General features: G+C 39.9%; 1 protein-coding gene across 4 annotated transcripts in view; it reads left to right on the plus strand.

The window, feature by feature from the left end:
• Window positions 1-18,002, plus strand: part of LOC117343610 (plexin domain-containing protein 1-like) — a 150,848-nt gene that overhangs the window by 99,513 nt on the left and 33,333 nt on the right. For all 4 annotated transcript variants that reach the window (XM_033906045.1, XM_033906046.1, XM_033906043.1 and 1 more), the window contains exons 6-8: window positions 11,358-11,411; window positions 13,928-13,992; window positions 14,871-14,961. In XM_033906045.1, coding sequence (XP_033761936.1) covers window positions 11,358-11,411; window positions 13,928-13,992; window positions 14,871-14,961 — 210 coding nt within the window. The remainder of the gene's footprint in view (window positions 1-11,357; window positions 11,412-13,927; window positions 13,993-14,870; window positions 14,962-18,002) is intronic.

Below are 18,002 nucleotides of genomic sequence, written 5' to 3' on the forward strand. Positions count from 1 at the left end.
GTTAACTGACAACCAAGGCCATCAAGGTTTACTGACAACCAAGGCCATCAGGTTTACTGACAACCAAGGCCATCAGGGTTTACTGACAACCAAGGCCATCAAGGTTTACTGACAACCAAGGCCATCAAGGTTTACTGACAACCAAGGCCATCAAGGTTTACTGACAACCAAGGCCATCAGGTTTACTGACAACCAAGACCATCAAGGTTTACTGACAACCAAGGCCATCAAGGTTTACTGACAACCATAAAACCATCAGGGTTTACTGACAACCAAGGCCATAAAGGTTTACTGACAACCAAGGCCATCAGGGTTTACTGACAACCAAGGCCATCAAGGTTTACTGACAACCAAGGCCATCAGAGTTTACTGCCAACCAAGGCCATCAGGGTTTACTGACAACCAAGGCAATTAAGGTTTACTGACAACCAAGGCCATCAAGGTTTACTGACAACCAAGGCCATCAGAGTTTACTGACAACCAAGGCCATCATGTTTACTGACAACCAAGGCCATCAGGGTTTACTGACATCCAAGGCCATCAAGGTGTACTGACAACCAAGGCCATCAAGGTTTTCTGACAACCAAGGTCATTGGGGTTTACTGACAACCAAGGCCATCAGGTTTACTGACAACCAAGGCCATCAGGGTTTACTGACAACCAAGGCCATCAGGGTTTACTGACAAACATAAGGCCATCAAGGTTTACTGACAACCAAGTCCATCAGGGTGTACGCACAACCATAAGGCCATCAAGGTTTTCTGACAACCAAGGTCATTGGGGTTTACTGCCAACCAAGGCCATCAAGGTTTACTGACAACCAAGGCCATCAGGGTTTACTGACAACCAAGGCCATCAAGGTTTTCTGACAACCAAGGCCATCAAGGTTTACTGACAACCAAGGTCATCAAGGTTTTCTGACAACCAAGGTCATTGGGGTTTACTGCCAACCAAGGCCATCAAGGTTTACTGACAACCATGGTCATTGGGGTTTACTGCCAACCAAGGCCATCAAGGTTTACTGCCAACCAAGGTCATTGGGGTTTACTGCCAACCAAGGCCATCAGGGTTTACTGACAACCAAGGCCATCAAGGTTTACTGACAACCAAGGCCATCAGGGTTTACTGACAACCAAGGCCATTGGGGTTTACTGACAACCAAGGCCATTGGGGTTTACTGCCAACCAAGGCTATCAAAAGTACTGTATCTATCCTCCCCCCTCAGAATCAAACATATTTGAGATGGTGTTTCAGAACTTCTAAAGTTATGAGAGTAAAAAGGCCTCAATCTCTGAAAGTTGGAATTGCCTGAGAAGGTATATCTTTAGGTTTATACCACTTGTCCTGTTTATTCGTCCATTCATCTGTTCATCATACTTGGGGAAACTTTTCCATTTAGATGATCAGTCAATAATTATTGTTGGATTCTTATATTTTGTGTGGTTAGGTACATGTACGTTGTGATGTTAAATTGTGAGATTTCCCCCCCCCCCCCCCCCCCCCCCCCCCCCCCCCCCCCCCCCCCCCCCCCCCAATTTCTGACACATTTTGAATTTTCACTATGTGAAGACCCATGTCTGTCAAAGGAGGATCAGGGAATTATATTACAGAATTTCTTTTTAATTGGTATTTCTTGAAAGAAAGCAGGTCAAAGGAAGAATGTACAAAAAACAATTATATCGAGATATATATGGACCAGCCGATCATTCATGGAACCAGCCATTCGACCATCTTATGTAAATGTCAAAGTGTGGTCATCACACTGACCGTGTAATTTACACTGATTGGGGCATAAAGTAGGGCATTCATATTTAGGCTGAGGGACATAACTCATAGTAGTTCATCAAATATATGTACTGTGATAGACTTGATTGACACTCTCCTTAACAAGAATGTAAGTATGATATTAATGTGTAGGGTGGGTAGGATGGCCGTGTGATTGTGTTGTGATGTCGTAAGTATGATATTAATGTGTAGGGTGGGTAGGATGGCCGTGTGATTGTGTTGTGATGTCGTAAGTATGATATTGATGTGTAGGGTTGGTAGGATGGCCGTGTGATTGTGTTGTGATGTCGTAAGTATGATATCAATGTGTAGGGTGGGTAGGACGGCCGTGTGATTGTGTTGTGATGTCGTAAGTATGATATCAATGTGTAGGGTGGGTAGGATGGCCGTGTGATTGTGTTGTGATGTCGTAAGTATGATATCAATGTGTAGGGTGGGTAGGATGGCGGTGTGATTGTGTTGTGATGTCGTAAGTATGATATTAATGTGTATAGTGGGTAGGATGGCCGTGTGATTGTGTTGTGATGTCGTAAGTATGATATCAATGTGTAGGGTGGGTAGGATGGCCGTGTGATTGTGTTGTGATGTCGTAAGTATGATATCAATGTGTAGGGTGGGTAGGATGGCCGTGTGATTGTGTTGTGATGTCGTAAGTATGATATCAATGTGTAGGGTGGGTAGGACGGCCGTGTGATTGTGTTGTGATGTCGTAAGTATGATATCAATGTATAGGGTGGGTAGGACGGCCGTGTGATTGTGTTGTGATGTCGTAAGTATGATATCAATGTGTAGGGTGGGTAGGACGGCCGTGTGATTGTGTTGTGATGTCGTAAGTATGATATCAATGTGTAGGGTGGGTAGGATGGCCGTGTGATTGTGTTGTGATGTCGTAAGTATGATATCAATGTGTAGGGTGGGTAGGACGGCCGTGTGATTGTGTTGTGATGTCGTAAGTATGATATTAATGTGTAGGGTGGGTAGGATGGCGGTGTGATTGTGTTGTGATGTCGTAAGTATGATATTAATGTGTAGGGTGGGTAGGATGGCGGTGTGATTGTGTTGTGATGTCGTAAGTATGATATTAATGTGTAGGGTGGGTAGGATGGCCGTGTGATTGTGTTGTGATGTCGTAAGTATGATATTGATGTGTAGGGTGGGTAGGACGGCCGTGTGATTGTGTTGTGATGTTGTAAGTATGATATCAATGTGTAGGGTGGGTAGGATGACCGTGTGATTGTGTTGTGATGTCGTAAGTATGATATCAATGTGTAGAGTGGGTAGGATGGCCGTGTGATTGTGTTGTGATGTCGTAAGTATGACATTAATGTGTAGGGTGGGTAGGACGGCCGTGTGATTGTGTTGTGATGTCGTAAGTATGATATTAATGTGTAGGGTGGGTAGGATGGCCGTGTGATTGTGTTGTGATGTCGTAAGTATGATATTAATGTGTAGGGTGGGTAGGATGGCCGTGTGATTGTGTTGTGATGTCGTAAGTATGATATCAATGTGTAGGGTGGGTAGGATGGCCGTGTGATTGTGTTGTGATGTCGTAAGTATGATATCAATGTGTAGGGTGGGTAGGATGGCCGTGTGATTGTGTTGTGATGTCGTAAGTAAGATATCAATGTGTAGGGTGGGTAGGATGGCCGTGTGATTGTGTTGTGATGTCGTAAGTATGATATTAATGTGTAGGGTGGGTAGGACGGCCGTGTGATTGTGTTGTGATGTCGTAAGTATGATATTGATGTGTAGGGTGGGTAGGATGGCCGTGTGATTGTGTTGTGATGTCGTAAGTATGATATTGATGTGTAGGGTGGGTAGGACGGCCGTGTGATTGTGTTGTGATGTCGTAAGTATGATATTACTGTGTAGGGTGGGTAGGATGGCCGTGTGATTGTGTTGTGATGTCGTAAGTATGATATTGATGTGTAGGGTGGGTAGGACGGCCGTGTGATTGTGTTGTGATGTCGTAAGTATGATATTGATGTGTAGGGTGGGTAGGATGGCCGTGTGATTGTGTTGTGATGTCGTAAGTATGATATTGATGTGTAGGGTGGGTAGGATGGCCGTGTGATTGTGTTGTGATGTCGTAAGTATGATATTGATGTGTAGGGTGGGTAGGATGGCGGTGTGATTGTGTTGTGATGTCGTAAGTATGATATTGATGTGTAGGGTGGGTAGGATGGCGGTGTGATTGTGTTGTGATGTCGTAAGTATGATATCAATGTGTAGGGTGGGTAGGATGGCCATGTGATTGTGTTGTGATGTCGTAAGTATGATATTAATGTGTAGGGTGGGTAGGATGGCCGTGTGATTGTGTTGTGATGTCGTAAGTATGATATTGATGTGTAGGGTGGGTAGGATGGCCGTGTGATTGTGTTGTGATGTCGTAAGTATGATATCAATGTGTAGGGTGGGTTAGATATGGCCGTGTGATTGTGTTGTGATGTCGTAAGTATGATATTAATGTGTAGGGTGGGTAGGATGGCCGTGTGATTGTGTTGTGATGTCGTAAGTATGATATTAATGTGTAGGGTGGGTAGGACGGCCGTGTGATTGTGTTGTGATGTCGTAAGTATGATATCAATGTGTAGGGTGGGTAGGACGGCCGTGTGATTGTGTTGTGATGTCGTAAGTATGATATTAATGTGTAGCCCTGCTAGCTTTGTGTTCAGACTGAAGTCTCCAGTACACTAATATCTCACTGATACCACTGTTTCATCATAGGTTCTGAATCCCTAGGGTGTCAGTAATGGTCCTTTGTTGGAGTATTGTTCTGAATCCCCAGGGAGTCAGTAATGGTCCTTTGTTGGAGTATTGTTCTGTATCCCTAGGGAGTCAGTAATGGTCCTTTGTTGGAGTATTGTTCTGAATCCCTAGGGAGTCAGTAATGGTCCTTTGTTGGAGTATTGTTCTGAATCCCCAGGGAGTCAGTAATAGTCCTTTGTTGGAATATTGTTCTGTATCCCTAGGGAGTCAGTAATGGTCCTTTGTTGGAGTATTGTTCTGTATCCCTAGGGAGTCAGTAATGGACCTTTGTTGGAATATTGTTCTGAATCCCCAGGGAGTCAGTAATGGTCCTTTGTTGGAGTATTGTTCTATATCCCTAGGGAGTCGTCAGTAATGGTCCTTTGTTGGAGTATTGTTCTGTATCCCTAGGGAGTCAGTAATGGTCCTTTGTTGGAGTATTGTTCTGAATCCCTAGGGAGTCAGTAATGGTCCTTTGTTGGAGTATTGTCCTGTATCCCTAGGGAGTCAGTAATGGTCCTTTGTTGGAATATTGTTCTGAATCCCTAGGGAGTCAGTAATGGTCCTTTGTTGGAGTATTGTTCTGTGTCCCTAGGGAGTCAGTAATGGTCCTTTGTTGGAATATTGTTCTGAATCCCTAGGGAGTCAGTAATGGTCCTTTGTTGGAGTATTGTTCTGAATCCCCAGGGAGTCAGTAATGGTCCTTTGTTGGAGTATTGTTCTGTATCCCTAGGGAGTCAGTAATGGTCCTTTGTTGGAGTATTGTTCTGTATCCGTAGGGAGTCAGTAATGGTCCTTTGTTGGAGTATTGTTCTGTATACCTTTATCGTCATGGTACTCCGACCATCACTGATTATCTTCGGAAAACGATGATTTCTTATCATCATTTTTTTATTGGCGATTACACTCTGATGAAAAGAACAGTTAATAAAGCTTGTATTAGTAAATGTGTGTGTAAGTTACAATTACACTCAGAATATTTATTTCTGTGAAGTTTTGACAGGAAGCTGTTCAGTTGCCCTCTCAATTCAGTATAGCATTAGCTTTATACGACCTCAAATTAAGACCTGAGGTGTTGTTTGATCCCGAGACTCTAATGGTTTGTGTTTCTAAGGAAGCTGTTGTTTGATCCGAGACTCTAATGGTTTGTGTTTCTAAGGAAGCTGTTGTTTGATCCGAGACTCTAATGGTTTGTGTTTCTTAGGAAGCTGTTGTTTGATCCGAGACTCTAATGACTTGTGTTTCTAAGGAAGCTGTTGTTTGATCCCGAGACTCTAATGACTTGTGTTTCTAAGGAAGCTGTTGTTTGATCCCGAGACTCTAATGACTTGTGTTTCTAAGGAAGCTGTTGTTTGATCCGAGACTCTAATGGTTTGTGTTTCTAAGGAAGCTGTTGTTTGATCCCGAGACTCTAATGGCTTGTGTTTCTAAGGAAGCTGTTGTTTGATCCCGAGACTCTAATGACTTGTGTTTCTAAGGAAGCTGTTGTTTGATCCGAGACTCTAATGGTTTGTGTTTCTAAGGAAGCTGAGATCACAGACCACATCTTTTGTTGTCACGGATATATGTCCTTAGGCAAGATATTTTACCCAAACTGCTCAGAACAAGCTTTTTATATGTTATGAACTGAGGTAGTCACCAGCTGCTACAATAACACTAAAAAAAGACTGTTCACAGCATGATAAACCAAGCAAGCAAATAATTAACTTGGTGGAGTTATGGAGATCTGAATATTTACTGAAAAAATGGCATTATTTAATAATGATCTGTTTGGTTCTATGAATCTCTGTCTGTGATGGGGCCTCAATATTGCAGTCAGCTTGGGTACTGGCCATGCAACCTCAGGTGAAGACCTGAGATGTGTGGTTTGACGCTACCTTCCTGTGCAAGTTTTTGTTTTTCGGAAAGCTGTGAAATGGGCTGGTCTGAGCTTTCATGGTTGTTTCCTAGTTTTAACATGACACTTTACCCTAATTGCTGATGATAGCAGCTTGTGGTGGGTCTTGCATATGTTTTTCATTGTCGTAGTCACCAGCTACTACAAGAAAGTCCTGCCTCAAAATGACCACGGCTGTGCAGGAGGTGCTAAACAAACAAACGAACACAAGCTGTCTCCGATGACGTATTTAGATTTACTTTCCTTACTTCCTAGTTTTCTTGTCTTTCATCCCTAAAAGAGTTATTCAAGAAAAAACGTCTTCCCCTCTAATTACAACAGAGGCTGTTTTAGGAATGTGTTTGCATGTGCTTAGAATTCACAAGTAACAAGATAGGCAGTACAATGATAACAACTTCTTGTTTTCATTTGAGTTTTCCAAATTGGGTTAATTAAATGGTTCTAATTAAAAGGACAGATTTCATTACAGATTTCTTTTTCCTGAAAACCTTGTTCCATAGTCAGCCTTGAACTAAGAATATGGTACACATAATTCAGCATTTTAAGGGATGTGTATCATGTGAAATCAGAGATGGAAATAGCAATCATACAGAGCTGTATTAAAATGTTTATGACATAGTTGTATTACTATGTTTATGACATAGTTGTATTACTATGTTTATGACATAGTTGTATTACAATGTTTATGACATGGCTGTATTACAGTGTTAATGACACAGCTGTGTGTAATGTTTGACATAGTTGTATTACAATGTTTATGACATAGCTTTATTACAATGTTTATGACATAGTTGTATTACAATGTTTATGACATAGCTGTATTACAATGTTTATGACATAGTTGTATTACAATGTTTATGACATAGTTGTATTACAATGTTTATGACATAGCTGTATTACAATGTTTATGACATAGTTGTATTACAATGTTTATGACATGGCTGTATTACAATGTTTATGACATAGCTGTATTACAATGTTTATGACATAGTTGTATTACAATGTTTATGACATAGCTGTATTACACTGTTAATGACATAGCTGTATTACAATGTTTACGACATAGCTGTATTACAATGTTTATGACATAGCTGTATTACAATGTTTATGACATAGATGTATTACAATGTTTATGACATAGTTGTATTACAATGTTTATGACATAGTTGTATTACAATGTTTATGACATAGTTGTATTACAATGTTTATGACATAGTTGTATTACAATGTTTATGACATAGTTGTATTACAATGTTTATGACATAGTTGTATTACAATGTTTATGACATAGTTGTTTTACAATATGTATGACAAAGGTGTGTTAAATGTTTATGACATAGTTGTATTACAATGTTTATGACATAGGTGTATTACAATGTTTATGACATAGTTGTATTACAATGTTTATGACATAGCTGTATTACAATGTTTATGACATAGGTGTATTACAATGTTTATGACAGCTGTATTACAATGTTTATGACATAGCTGTATTACAATGTTTATGACATAGCTGTATTACACTGTTTATGACATAGCTGTATTACAATGTTTATGACATAGCTGTATTACACTGTTTATGACATAGCTGTATTACAATGTTTATGACATAGCTGTATTACAATGTTTACGACATAGCTGTATTACAATGTTGATGATCATCTACTACAGAACAAGCAGGTTATATGATAAACCATTATCAGAATGTACCGACATAATGCAGTATTAGCAACATTTTATGGACTGCAGTTAAGCTCACTCGTCTTACAGAAGAAGGTTGCGATGTGTTTATAGACAGGTGCCCTTACTTGGTTGACTATGGTAAAACAAATCTATTTCCAAATCATTCCTGTTAAATCATTTTATCTTTGAAATAATTTTCTTCTTTGTCTTCGGGGATTTTTAGATTTGTTTTATCGTTTTGAATTTGTTTTAAAACTGAACTAAACATGTTGACGTCGATACAAAAGGAGATTTAAGCAATTCTTTAGCAATTGTCTTTCTGTTTAAATGTTTATAAGTGGCCAAAGAAATTGAGATGGTTTGATTTTGTTTCAAGATTCCATAAGAGAAATGGTAAGATTCTTGTTGGACCAATGTTTTCCTGTTTGTCACGGGCTCGGTACCACATGTAATCAGATTTCAGTATCGCTCACTCAGTAATTGGTTCAATAACTGGAATTAGACGAGAACATATCGGCGACGAGGACGTGAATTGATTAAAGATAAACAAGGAAGAGATACCGTGTTTATAGTTAACGACATTATAACACACTACATGTGGGGGCTCGAGTTGGGCTGTGATTACTGTAATTTACATTTAACAACACAAAATAAAACTTTCTCTAAATCTGTATCTCAGTGACGAGCTGCTTCGTCTGCGTGGCGAAGTGCCAATTCCCAAGTATCTCGGGCTGTCATTAACTCTACTGTGTATACAATCTTATCTGCTTTATGTTCAGGCTCCTTCTAAGAAATTATTTTATTTGGAAAAGAATAGATTGTGATGAGATAGGATCAAGACTTTAAGATGATTTACAGGTGCCCTCTCATATTGATTACTCCTTATATTGGTATAGACAAAGACGGGGCTCAGTAAGATATGGAAGTACCCATCATGTCGTAAAATTATAAGATACTCATTTTATAACTAAAGGTTGCCAAGCTGTTACTTAGCCAGTCATATATAAGGTTTTGACATATGTTCAAGGTCAAAGTCATGCTTGCAAGGTTAAATTGTTACAAGTCAAATTCCAAGGTCACCTACATGATGGCTAGATCACAGCCATAATGTCAAGGTCAGTCTATCAAATGTCCAAGGTCACAGTCATGTAGCCAAGGTCAGTCTATCCCAGTCAAGGTTATTGTGTCTTACTACTGAAATCAAACTGTTAAGTGCCATGGTTTGTCTCACCACAGGGAGGAACAGAAACTACAGTATGTATCAAGTGTTGAAATGTAACCTTTATTTATTTTACAACAACTGTGAAACAAGTTATATCAAGTAAATATTAATCATGCTAATTGCTTGTTGTCCTGGATGGAAGTGCATGAGGGGTCTTACTGTTGGAGCTCAACCGGAGTACCCGGTGAAAACCCACGTGGTCGGGCAGGGGACCCCATACCTTTTCACGTCCGATCAGGGATCAAACCCAGTCATGTGTTACTTGTTAGTGTTAAGTGGTCACACCAACCTTCAGAATATTGTCTATATCTCTGTCTCTCAGAAAGAATATCGACCATTAAAACCATATCAGGGTAACACTGAGATACCCAGACATTTTACCATATATGGTATACATTACATCAAAGTATATTTATAATATTTCACTTTACTGTTAATAGTTAGACATTGTGGTCAATTTTGGCAATTAACGAGAACTCTCTTAAAACAGTACAAACTGATTTTAGAAATGTTGTCCATGCCTACAATAAAAATCTACTTTGACATATGAAATTGATTTGCTCATTTAACTAAGAACTTCAGTATATAAAACAGGTTTGTGATTCATGAAGTCAGAACTATGTTTCTTATAACATTGATTTGAACATCCTGTATATTCCACATATACTGATGCAGTGTAGACTCTCTTGGTGTAAACTGGGTACAGATACAAGGGATTAAAGGTAGCTTTAGAAGTCAACATTGAAACACAATCGTTTTAGTAATGACATGTTCTTAATCTCAATTCTTCACAAAAATTTGAAAACAGAAATTAAATCATCCAGTCAGCAAATGATGATTGATTTCCTCAACATTGTCTAATGAATGTTCTTCCTAAAACAATCAGACACATCAGGGAATACCATGTTCACAGAAAATTCAATTGAAAAACAAAACTACTACGCTTTTTGGGAAAGTAAATTGTATTGAGTGAAATTGACATGAAAGCTCTGTGTGTTAATATGAAATTTTGACAAGTTTGTACGCCTAAATCATCTACCTTGTAACTGTACTTAAGGTGTCACAGGGGTAAAGGATTCTACGTCAATGATATTACATCGTCACTTTAAGAACCGGTGTATCTTTGATGATTGGTTAACACTGTTAACATGACAGTCTTATTGCTACCTTGATGTAACAAATTAAACCCATCATCGACATGATCCAATTATTGCTGGTAATAATGTTGTATAAATAAAAAATTGGGGCAGAGGGTTGGATGGGTTTACGGTGTTTGGGGCGGGAGAGATAAAAAATTGGGGCAGAGGGTTGGATGGGTTTACGGTGTTTGGGGCGGGATGGATAAAAAATTGGGGCAGAGGGTTGGATGGGTTTACGGTGTTTGGGGCGGGAGAGGGTAAGACTTCACCATGGAATCCATTGAAGAGTTTAGAATTGAGATGTGAAACCAGTCTAGTGTCTTATAGTGGACAATGGAAAACTGATTATCACCATTGACAGAGGTGATTTACTGACTATCACCAAGGCCAATGACAGAGGTGATTTACTGATTATCACCATTGACAGAGGTGTTTTTCAGATTCAAAGTTTGATGACTCCTTGAGTGTTGAAGTAACCAATATCCACAGTCATTCACTATATGACTAGTTCAGTAACACCATTGTCTATGTAAACATGTAGATTTCTTTACTGTGCATTATAAAGTTTTGAAATAACAGGTGGTTTTCCCTGTGTCTGTTTTAGGGTATGAGGCAACTGAACTAAAAAGTGATGTTAAGTTTAAAGGGTCAAAGGTTATGTTAAACTCTTAAAACAATATAATGGTTAACTTCTTCACTACTGAGTGATGAAGGACTGGAAGGTCTTTGTGACACCATGACTACCTGTTTCTGTATTTATTGTCAATTACAATGCCAAAGATATATATAACATGTGAGGAAAAAACTAATTTTTGAGAATTTTAGATACATAATTTTTTTTGCATCATGAATATGTCTAATGAGACAATATCGTTTTTTTCAGATGACATGTTTATAGTAGAATGGAGTGATATATACCTTCAGGACCAGAATCACAGTAAGTAACACCAACAGTACAAACCTAGGTAACAGTACCACAGTAAGTAACACCAACAGTACAAATCTAGGTAACAGTACCACAGTAAGTAACACCAACAGTACAAATCTAGGTAACAGTACCACAGTAAGTAACACCAACAGTACAAATCTAGGTAACAGTACCACAGTAAGTAACACCAACAGTACAAATCTAGGTAACACTACCACAGTAAGTAACACCAACAGTACAAATCTAGGTAACAGTACCACAGTAAGTAACACCAACAGTACAAATCTAGGTAACAGTATCAAATCATTTATTGGGGTCCCATGTCTCCCGTCCCGTGTCTCCAGTCCGGTATCTCCAGTCCGGTATCTCTGGTCCCAAGTCTCCAGTCTGGTATCTCCAGTCTGGTATCTCCAGTCCGGTATCTCCGGTCCCGTGTCTCCAGTCCTGTGTCTCCAGTCTCGTGTCTCCGGTCCCGTGTCTCCAGTCCCGTGTCTCCAGTCCCATGTCTCCGGTCCCGTGTCTCCAGTCCGGTATCTCCAGTCCGGTATCTCCGGTCCCGTGTCTCCAGTCTGGTATCTCCAGTCCCGTGTCTCCAGTCCCGTGTCTCCGGTCCTGTGTCTCCAGTCCCGTGTCTCCAGTCCGGTATCTCTAGTCCGGTATCTCCGGTCCTGTGTCTCCAGTCCGGTATCTCTGGTCCCGTGTCTCCAGTCCGGTATCTCCGGTCCCGTGTCTCCAGTCCCGTGTCTCCAGTCCCGTGTCTCCAGTCCCGTGTCTCCAGTCCGGTATCTCTGGTCCTGTGTCTCCTGTCCGGTATCTCTGGTCCCGTGTCTCCAGTCCGGTATCTCTGGTCCCGTGTCTCCAGTCCGGTATCTCCGGTCCCGTATCTCCGGTCCCGTGTCTCCAGTCCCGTGTCTCCAGTCCGGTATCTCTGGTCCTGTGTCTCCAGTCCGGTATCTCCGGTCCCGTATCTCCGGTCCCGTGTCTCCAGTCCCGTGTCTCCAGTCCGGTATCTCTGGTCCCGTGTCTCCAGTCCCGTGTCTCCAGTCCGGTATCTCCGGTCCTGTGTCTCCAGTCCGGTATCTCCGGTCCTGTGTCTCCAGTCCCGTGTCTCCAGTCCCGTGTCTCCGGTCCCGTGTCTCCAGTCCCGTGTCTCCAGTCCCGTGTCTCCAGTCCGGTATCTCTGGTCCCTTGTCTCCAGTCCGGTATCTCTGGTCCCGTGTCTCCAGTCCGGTATCTCCGGTCCTGTGTCTCCAGTCCGGTATCTCTGGTCCCGTGTCTCCAGTCCGGTATCTCTGGTCCCGTGTCTCCAGTCCCGTGTCTCCAGTCCCGTGTCTCCAGTCTGGTATCTCCGGTCCCGTGTCTCCAGTCCGGTATCTCCGGTCCCGTGTCTCCAGTCCGGTATCTCCGGTCCGGTATCTCTGGTCCCGTGTCTCCAGTCCGGTATCTCTGGTCCCGTGTCTCCAGTCCCGTGTCTCCAGTCCGGTTTCTCCAGTCCCGTATCTCCAGTCTATGGACGGTATCTCTGGTCCGGTATCTACGGTCCGTATCTCTGGTCCTGTGTCTCCAGTCCCGTATCTCGGGTCCATGGACCGTATCTCCATGCAGTCCTGTATCTCCAGTCCGGTATATCTGGTCAGGTATCTCGGGTCTGTATCTCCGGTCCCGTATCTCCTGTCTTGCCTTATATATGAAATACAAACTGAAGTAAAAAATCAAAATCAAAATCATTAGATTCAAAGGTCAAAGGTCAATTTTGAATCTTTTAACTGATGAATTAACACTTTTATGGAACATAATGAAGCAAAGTTGGTCAGTATTGAACAAGGAGACAAATGACTAAAGGTCAAGGTCACCAGGTCAAAGTTCAGGGTCAAATATTATATATTTTTAATGATGAATATTTTGTTATGAAGGATGGAGCAAAGTTGGTCGGAATGAATAAAAAAGAAGTCAACTGACCAAAGGTCAAGGTCACTGGGTCATAGGTCATTGTCAAATATATTTTTTTTTACTGAAGAAAATGTTATGACAATATGAATCAAAGTTGGTTGGAATTATACATGAAGACCAAAGTTCACTGAGTCAAAGGTCAAGGTCAGTTGTGTACAAAAATAGAGACAAAAAGGATATATGACTATAATGACTCTGTCTCTTAGTTGAGGAGCTATTTATGGTTTGAATAAAACACCAAATATAGAAATGGATAGAAACAAGAGACACATGATAGTGAATGTATGAGGTATATTTTGCGATTGTCTTTGAAGTCCAAATGTCAAACGTCAACTTGAGTGATATGGGCAGATGGCTTCCCAGATGATGATTATTGGGGATATATTGCCACACAACAGGGCCTCGCTAACATATAACAGCTAACAATGTTCTAGTGTTACACAGTATCACCCTGACTTTGTGAAATATCATTGTTTTCATACAATTTAGGATCTTTGTGTTCTCACACAATAGGTGTAATGTTGCTGGTGTCAGTAATAGTGATATTATGTATATAAAATCGTTTATCATTTCAGCAAATCCATTTGTATTCCAAACACAGCTGTATGAAAATGGCACAATAAAATTTATATATAAAAAGGTGAGTGGTCATGTATTTCACCATATCAATCTGTCAATAATCCACAGCCTAATGATAAGCCCTCCCATATCTATTGGTGTTCTGTGATATTACAGATGTTACTGTAATAAGCCCTCCCATATCTATTGGTGTTCTGTGAAATTACAGATGTTACTGTAATAAGCCCTCCCATATCTATTGGTGTTCTGTGAAATTACAGATGTTACTGTAATAAGCCCTCCCATATCTACTGGTGTTCTGTGAAATTACAGATGTTATTTCTTTGTTCTGTAATAAGCCTGCCCACTGTAGAACTATATTTATTCTCAAAAAAAACCTCCCCTATGTAGTGTAAAACTTTAGTATCGTATTTATTCTCATAACCCCCTCCCATCGCTGGTTTAAAACTTTAGTATTAAACATTTTTGAGGTCTTCTTTATGAACCTGACATAAACTTGCCGTTTTAAATTGATTCTGCAAAAAGGAAAAAGGGGGCTTACTTGTTGACAGGGGCTAGATTTTGCAGATGAATACGATTTTAGATTCAACAAACATCTAAAGGACACTGATGTATGGCGGTTGTCATTAGAACCGATTTAGGATCTTCCCATCATTCAATTGTGACATCATAACTTCTTACAGGTGTCCTACATGTTTTGACATATACCACCAAGGAAAGGGTGATTGAGTGAGAATATCATCATTTTAGAGTTTTATATCAATCAGCTGTTTTTCTAAAAATAACTTTGTAATGTGATACAGGATCTTTCCACTGAGGAAGGAATCTAATTGAATGTTAAACGATAAGAACTATGCCTTTCATTGTTTGAAGCCGTCAATACATGTCTTCAACTTGTATTTTATAAAACTGTAACCATAATTCTGATAATTTTGCCAGCTTCCCCTTCCCATCAGTGAGATAAACAAAGCAAGCCACCCGGTGAAGATTGGTCTGTCCGACGCTTACTACATCGACTCGTCTGTTAACGGTAAGTAGTGTTAGTGTGTTGTAGGATTATTATCGTACGAACATTTAATTACATCGACTCGTCTGTTAACGGTAAGTAGTGTTAGAGTGTCGTAGGATTATTATCGTACGAACATTTAATTACATCGACTCGTCTGTTAACGGTAAGTAGTGTTAGTGTGTCGTAGGATTATTATCGTACGAACATTTAATTACATCGACTCGTCTGTTAACGGTAAGTAGTGTTAGTGTGTCGTAGGATTATTATCGTACGAACATTTAATTACATCGACTCGTCTGTTAACGTTAAGTCGTGTAAATGTGTCTTAGGATTAATATCGTACGAACATTTAATTACATCGACTCGTCTGTTAACGGTAAGTAGTGTTAGAGTGTCGTAGGATTATTATCGTACGAACATTTAATTACATCGACTCGTCTGTTAACGGTAAGTAGTGTTAGTGTGTCGTAGGATTATTATCGTACGAACATTTAATTACATCGACTCGTCTGTTAACGGTAAGTAGTGTTAGTGTGTCGTAGGATTATTATCGTACGAACATTTAATTACATCGACTCATCTGTTAACGGTAAGTAGTGTTAGTGTGTCGTAGGATTGAAGTGTTATTGTACAAACATTAGGTAATGTTTCTGTACGTAAACTCGTGTAACATATTATGATGTCATATGATGATGGACATGACTTTTATGACATCAGACAACAGATAAGCTGATTGGATATTCCTGCTGGTTTTATTGCCTTGAAGACAAAGATAGAGCTAAGTTGAAAAATTTTACTTTTAAAAAAATGAGAAAATATGAAGTTGGTTGTTAACTCACTGGGACAAAGTCCAGGTGAGTTATTACTACACCCCATGGCGTCGTTGGTGTTGTCCGTAGACAGCTAGGTTAAAGTTTTTATGACAAGATGTGTTACATCTCGGAAGCTGCTGATCTTAACCTTGATCTTTGACCTACTTTAAAAAACATTTAACCTTGGTCACAGTATGTTAATCAAATGAGATAGGGCAATATATATGTGACCTCAGACCTACTTTTGAGAGATAGATTTTAACACACCAATTATTTGCAGAGAATCATAGCGTTTATGGCCCTGTAACTCCAGTGGATGTTTGTTTCATTGTTTATAGGAAAAGTTACCAAAATTTTACTGAATTCAGGAGTTAATGATCAAACTCACTATAAAGTCACGCTATTGTTATAGTTATTGTTATCTTGTCCAAACTGAGGCTCTGTGGACAAGGAAAAGTAAGAGAAATCTTTACAGGCCAATTATCACAGACAAGGTAAACTCCCTAATTCAATGGAGATGGCGGGAAGGTCTGGCAGGTTTGTAATATTGATTCCAATGCCTGGTGTCTCCCTACAGAAAACACACCATTTTATACATGTGTTTGGCTATATATGGCATCATTATAGGGGAAAAAATATTTTACTAAATATACTTTAGATTAGATCTTAAAGAAATGAAGATAAATGGATTGTGTGAATGCTCGGAATAAGTTCCTCAAGTTTATTTTTGGATTTGGAAAATGTTTTTATTGTAATGTGATTCCAGAATCCCTTTCCTTCTATCCATGGTAATAAATTCTACGTATATCTTAAACAGCGTATGGCTTCGTCATAAATCTTGTGATTGTAGTTAACGTGTGCCAAACTTGCCTTTTATGGCTTCCCCACTACAAATTTACTTTTTACAGACTATTGTAGACATGGTGCTGTGTATCAGAGGAATATCTACATAACCACAAAAACAGAAAATTAACTCTTTATAGGCATCATTACTGGAATTTTAAGACAAACCCTGTCAACCCTGTGATGAATAATGGTATCACCATGGAAATAGTTTTGGGATTCTACATGTTCCATTTGTAGGGAAAGTAGGCTATTAATGAATAACACTGACATCGTGTATGTATTGAAATCATTGAAATCCCCTGGTAAAATCAATCTGAAATAACACGACAAGATGTTAGAAGTCTTCTATTGCAAATTGTTTATGTTTATTTTCATCAATCAATATTACATTTTTGTTATCCATTCAGCATCATACTACATCTTTCTAAATTTGATTAAATCGTAGTTTGTTTAAAATTCTTCACATACATAATTCACATTAGGCCATTAGACAATACAAGGCTGTTCAGTCCGGACAGAAGTTTGTAGGTCAAGGCCATTAGACAATACAAGGCTGTTCAGTAAGGACAGAAGTTTGTATGTCAAGGTCATTAGACAATACAAGGCTGTTCAGTATAGACAGAAGTTTGTAGGTCAAGGCCACTAGACAATACAAGGCTGTTCAGTAAGGACAGGAGTTTGTATGTCAAGGTCATTAGACAATACAAGGCTGTTCAGTATAGACAGAAGTTTGTAGGTCAAGGCCACTAGACAATACAAGGCTGTTCAGTCAGGACAGAAGTTTGTAGGTCAAGGCCATTAGACAATACAAGGCTGTTAAGTAAAGACAGGAGTTTGTAGGTCAAGGCCATTAGACAATACAAGGCTGTTCAGTATAAACAGGAGTTTGTAGGTCAAGGCCACTAGACAATACAAGGCTGTTCAGTAAGGACAGGAGTTTGTATGTCAAGGTCATTAGACAATACAAGGCTGTTCAGTAAGGATAGAAATTTGTAGGTCAAGGCCATTAGACAATACAAGGCTGTTTAGTCATGACAGAAGTTTGTATGTCAAGGTCATTTGACAATACAAGGCTGTTCAGTCAGGACAGAAGTTTGTATGTCAAGGTCATTAGACAATTCAAGGCTGTTCAGTAAGGACAGGAGTTTGTATGTCAAGGTCATTAGACAATTCAAGGCTGTTCAGTAAAGACATGAATTTGTAGTTCAAGGTCATTAGACAATACAAGGCTGTTCAGTATAGACAGGAGTTTGTAGGTCAAGGTCATTAGACAATACAAGGCTGTTCAGTATAGACAGGAGTTTGTATGTCAAGGTCATTAGACAATACCAGGCTGTTCAGTCAGGACAGAAGTTTGTAGGTCAAGGCCATTAGACAATACAAGGCTGTTCAGTATAGACAGGA

This window comes from Pecten maximus, chromosome 15 (genome assembly GCF_902652985.1).
Source record: "Pecten maximus chromosome 15, xPecMax1.1, whole genome shotgun sequence".
NCBI lineage: Eukaryota > Metazoa > Mollusca > Bivalvia > Pectinida > Pectinidae > Pecten > Pecten maximus.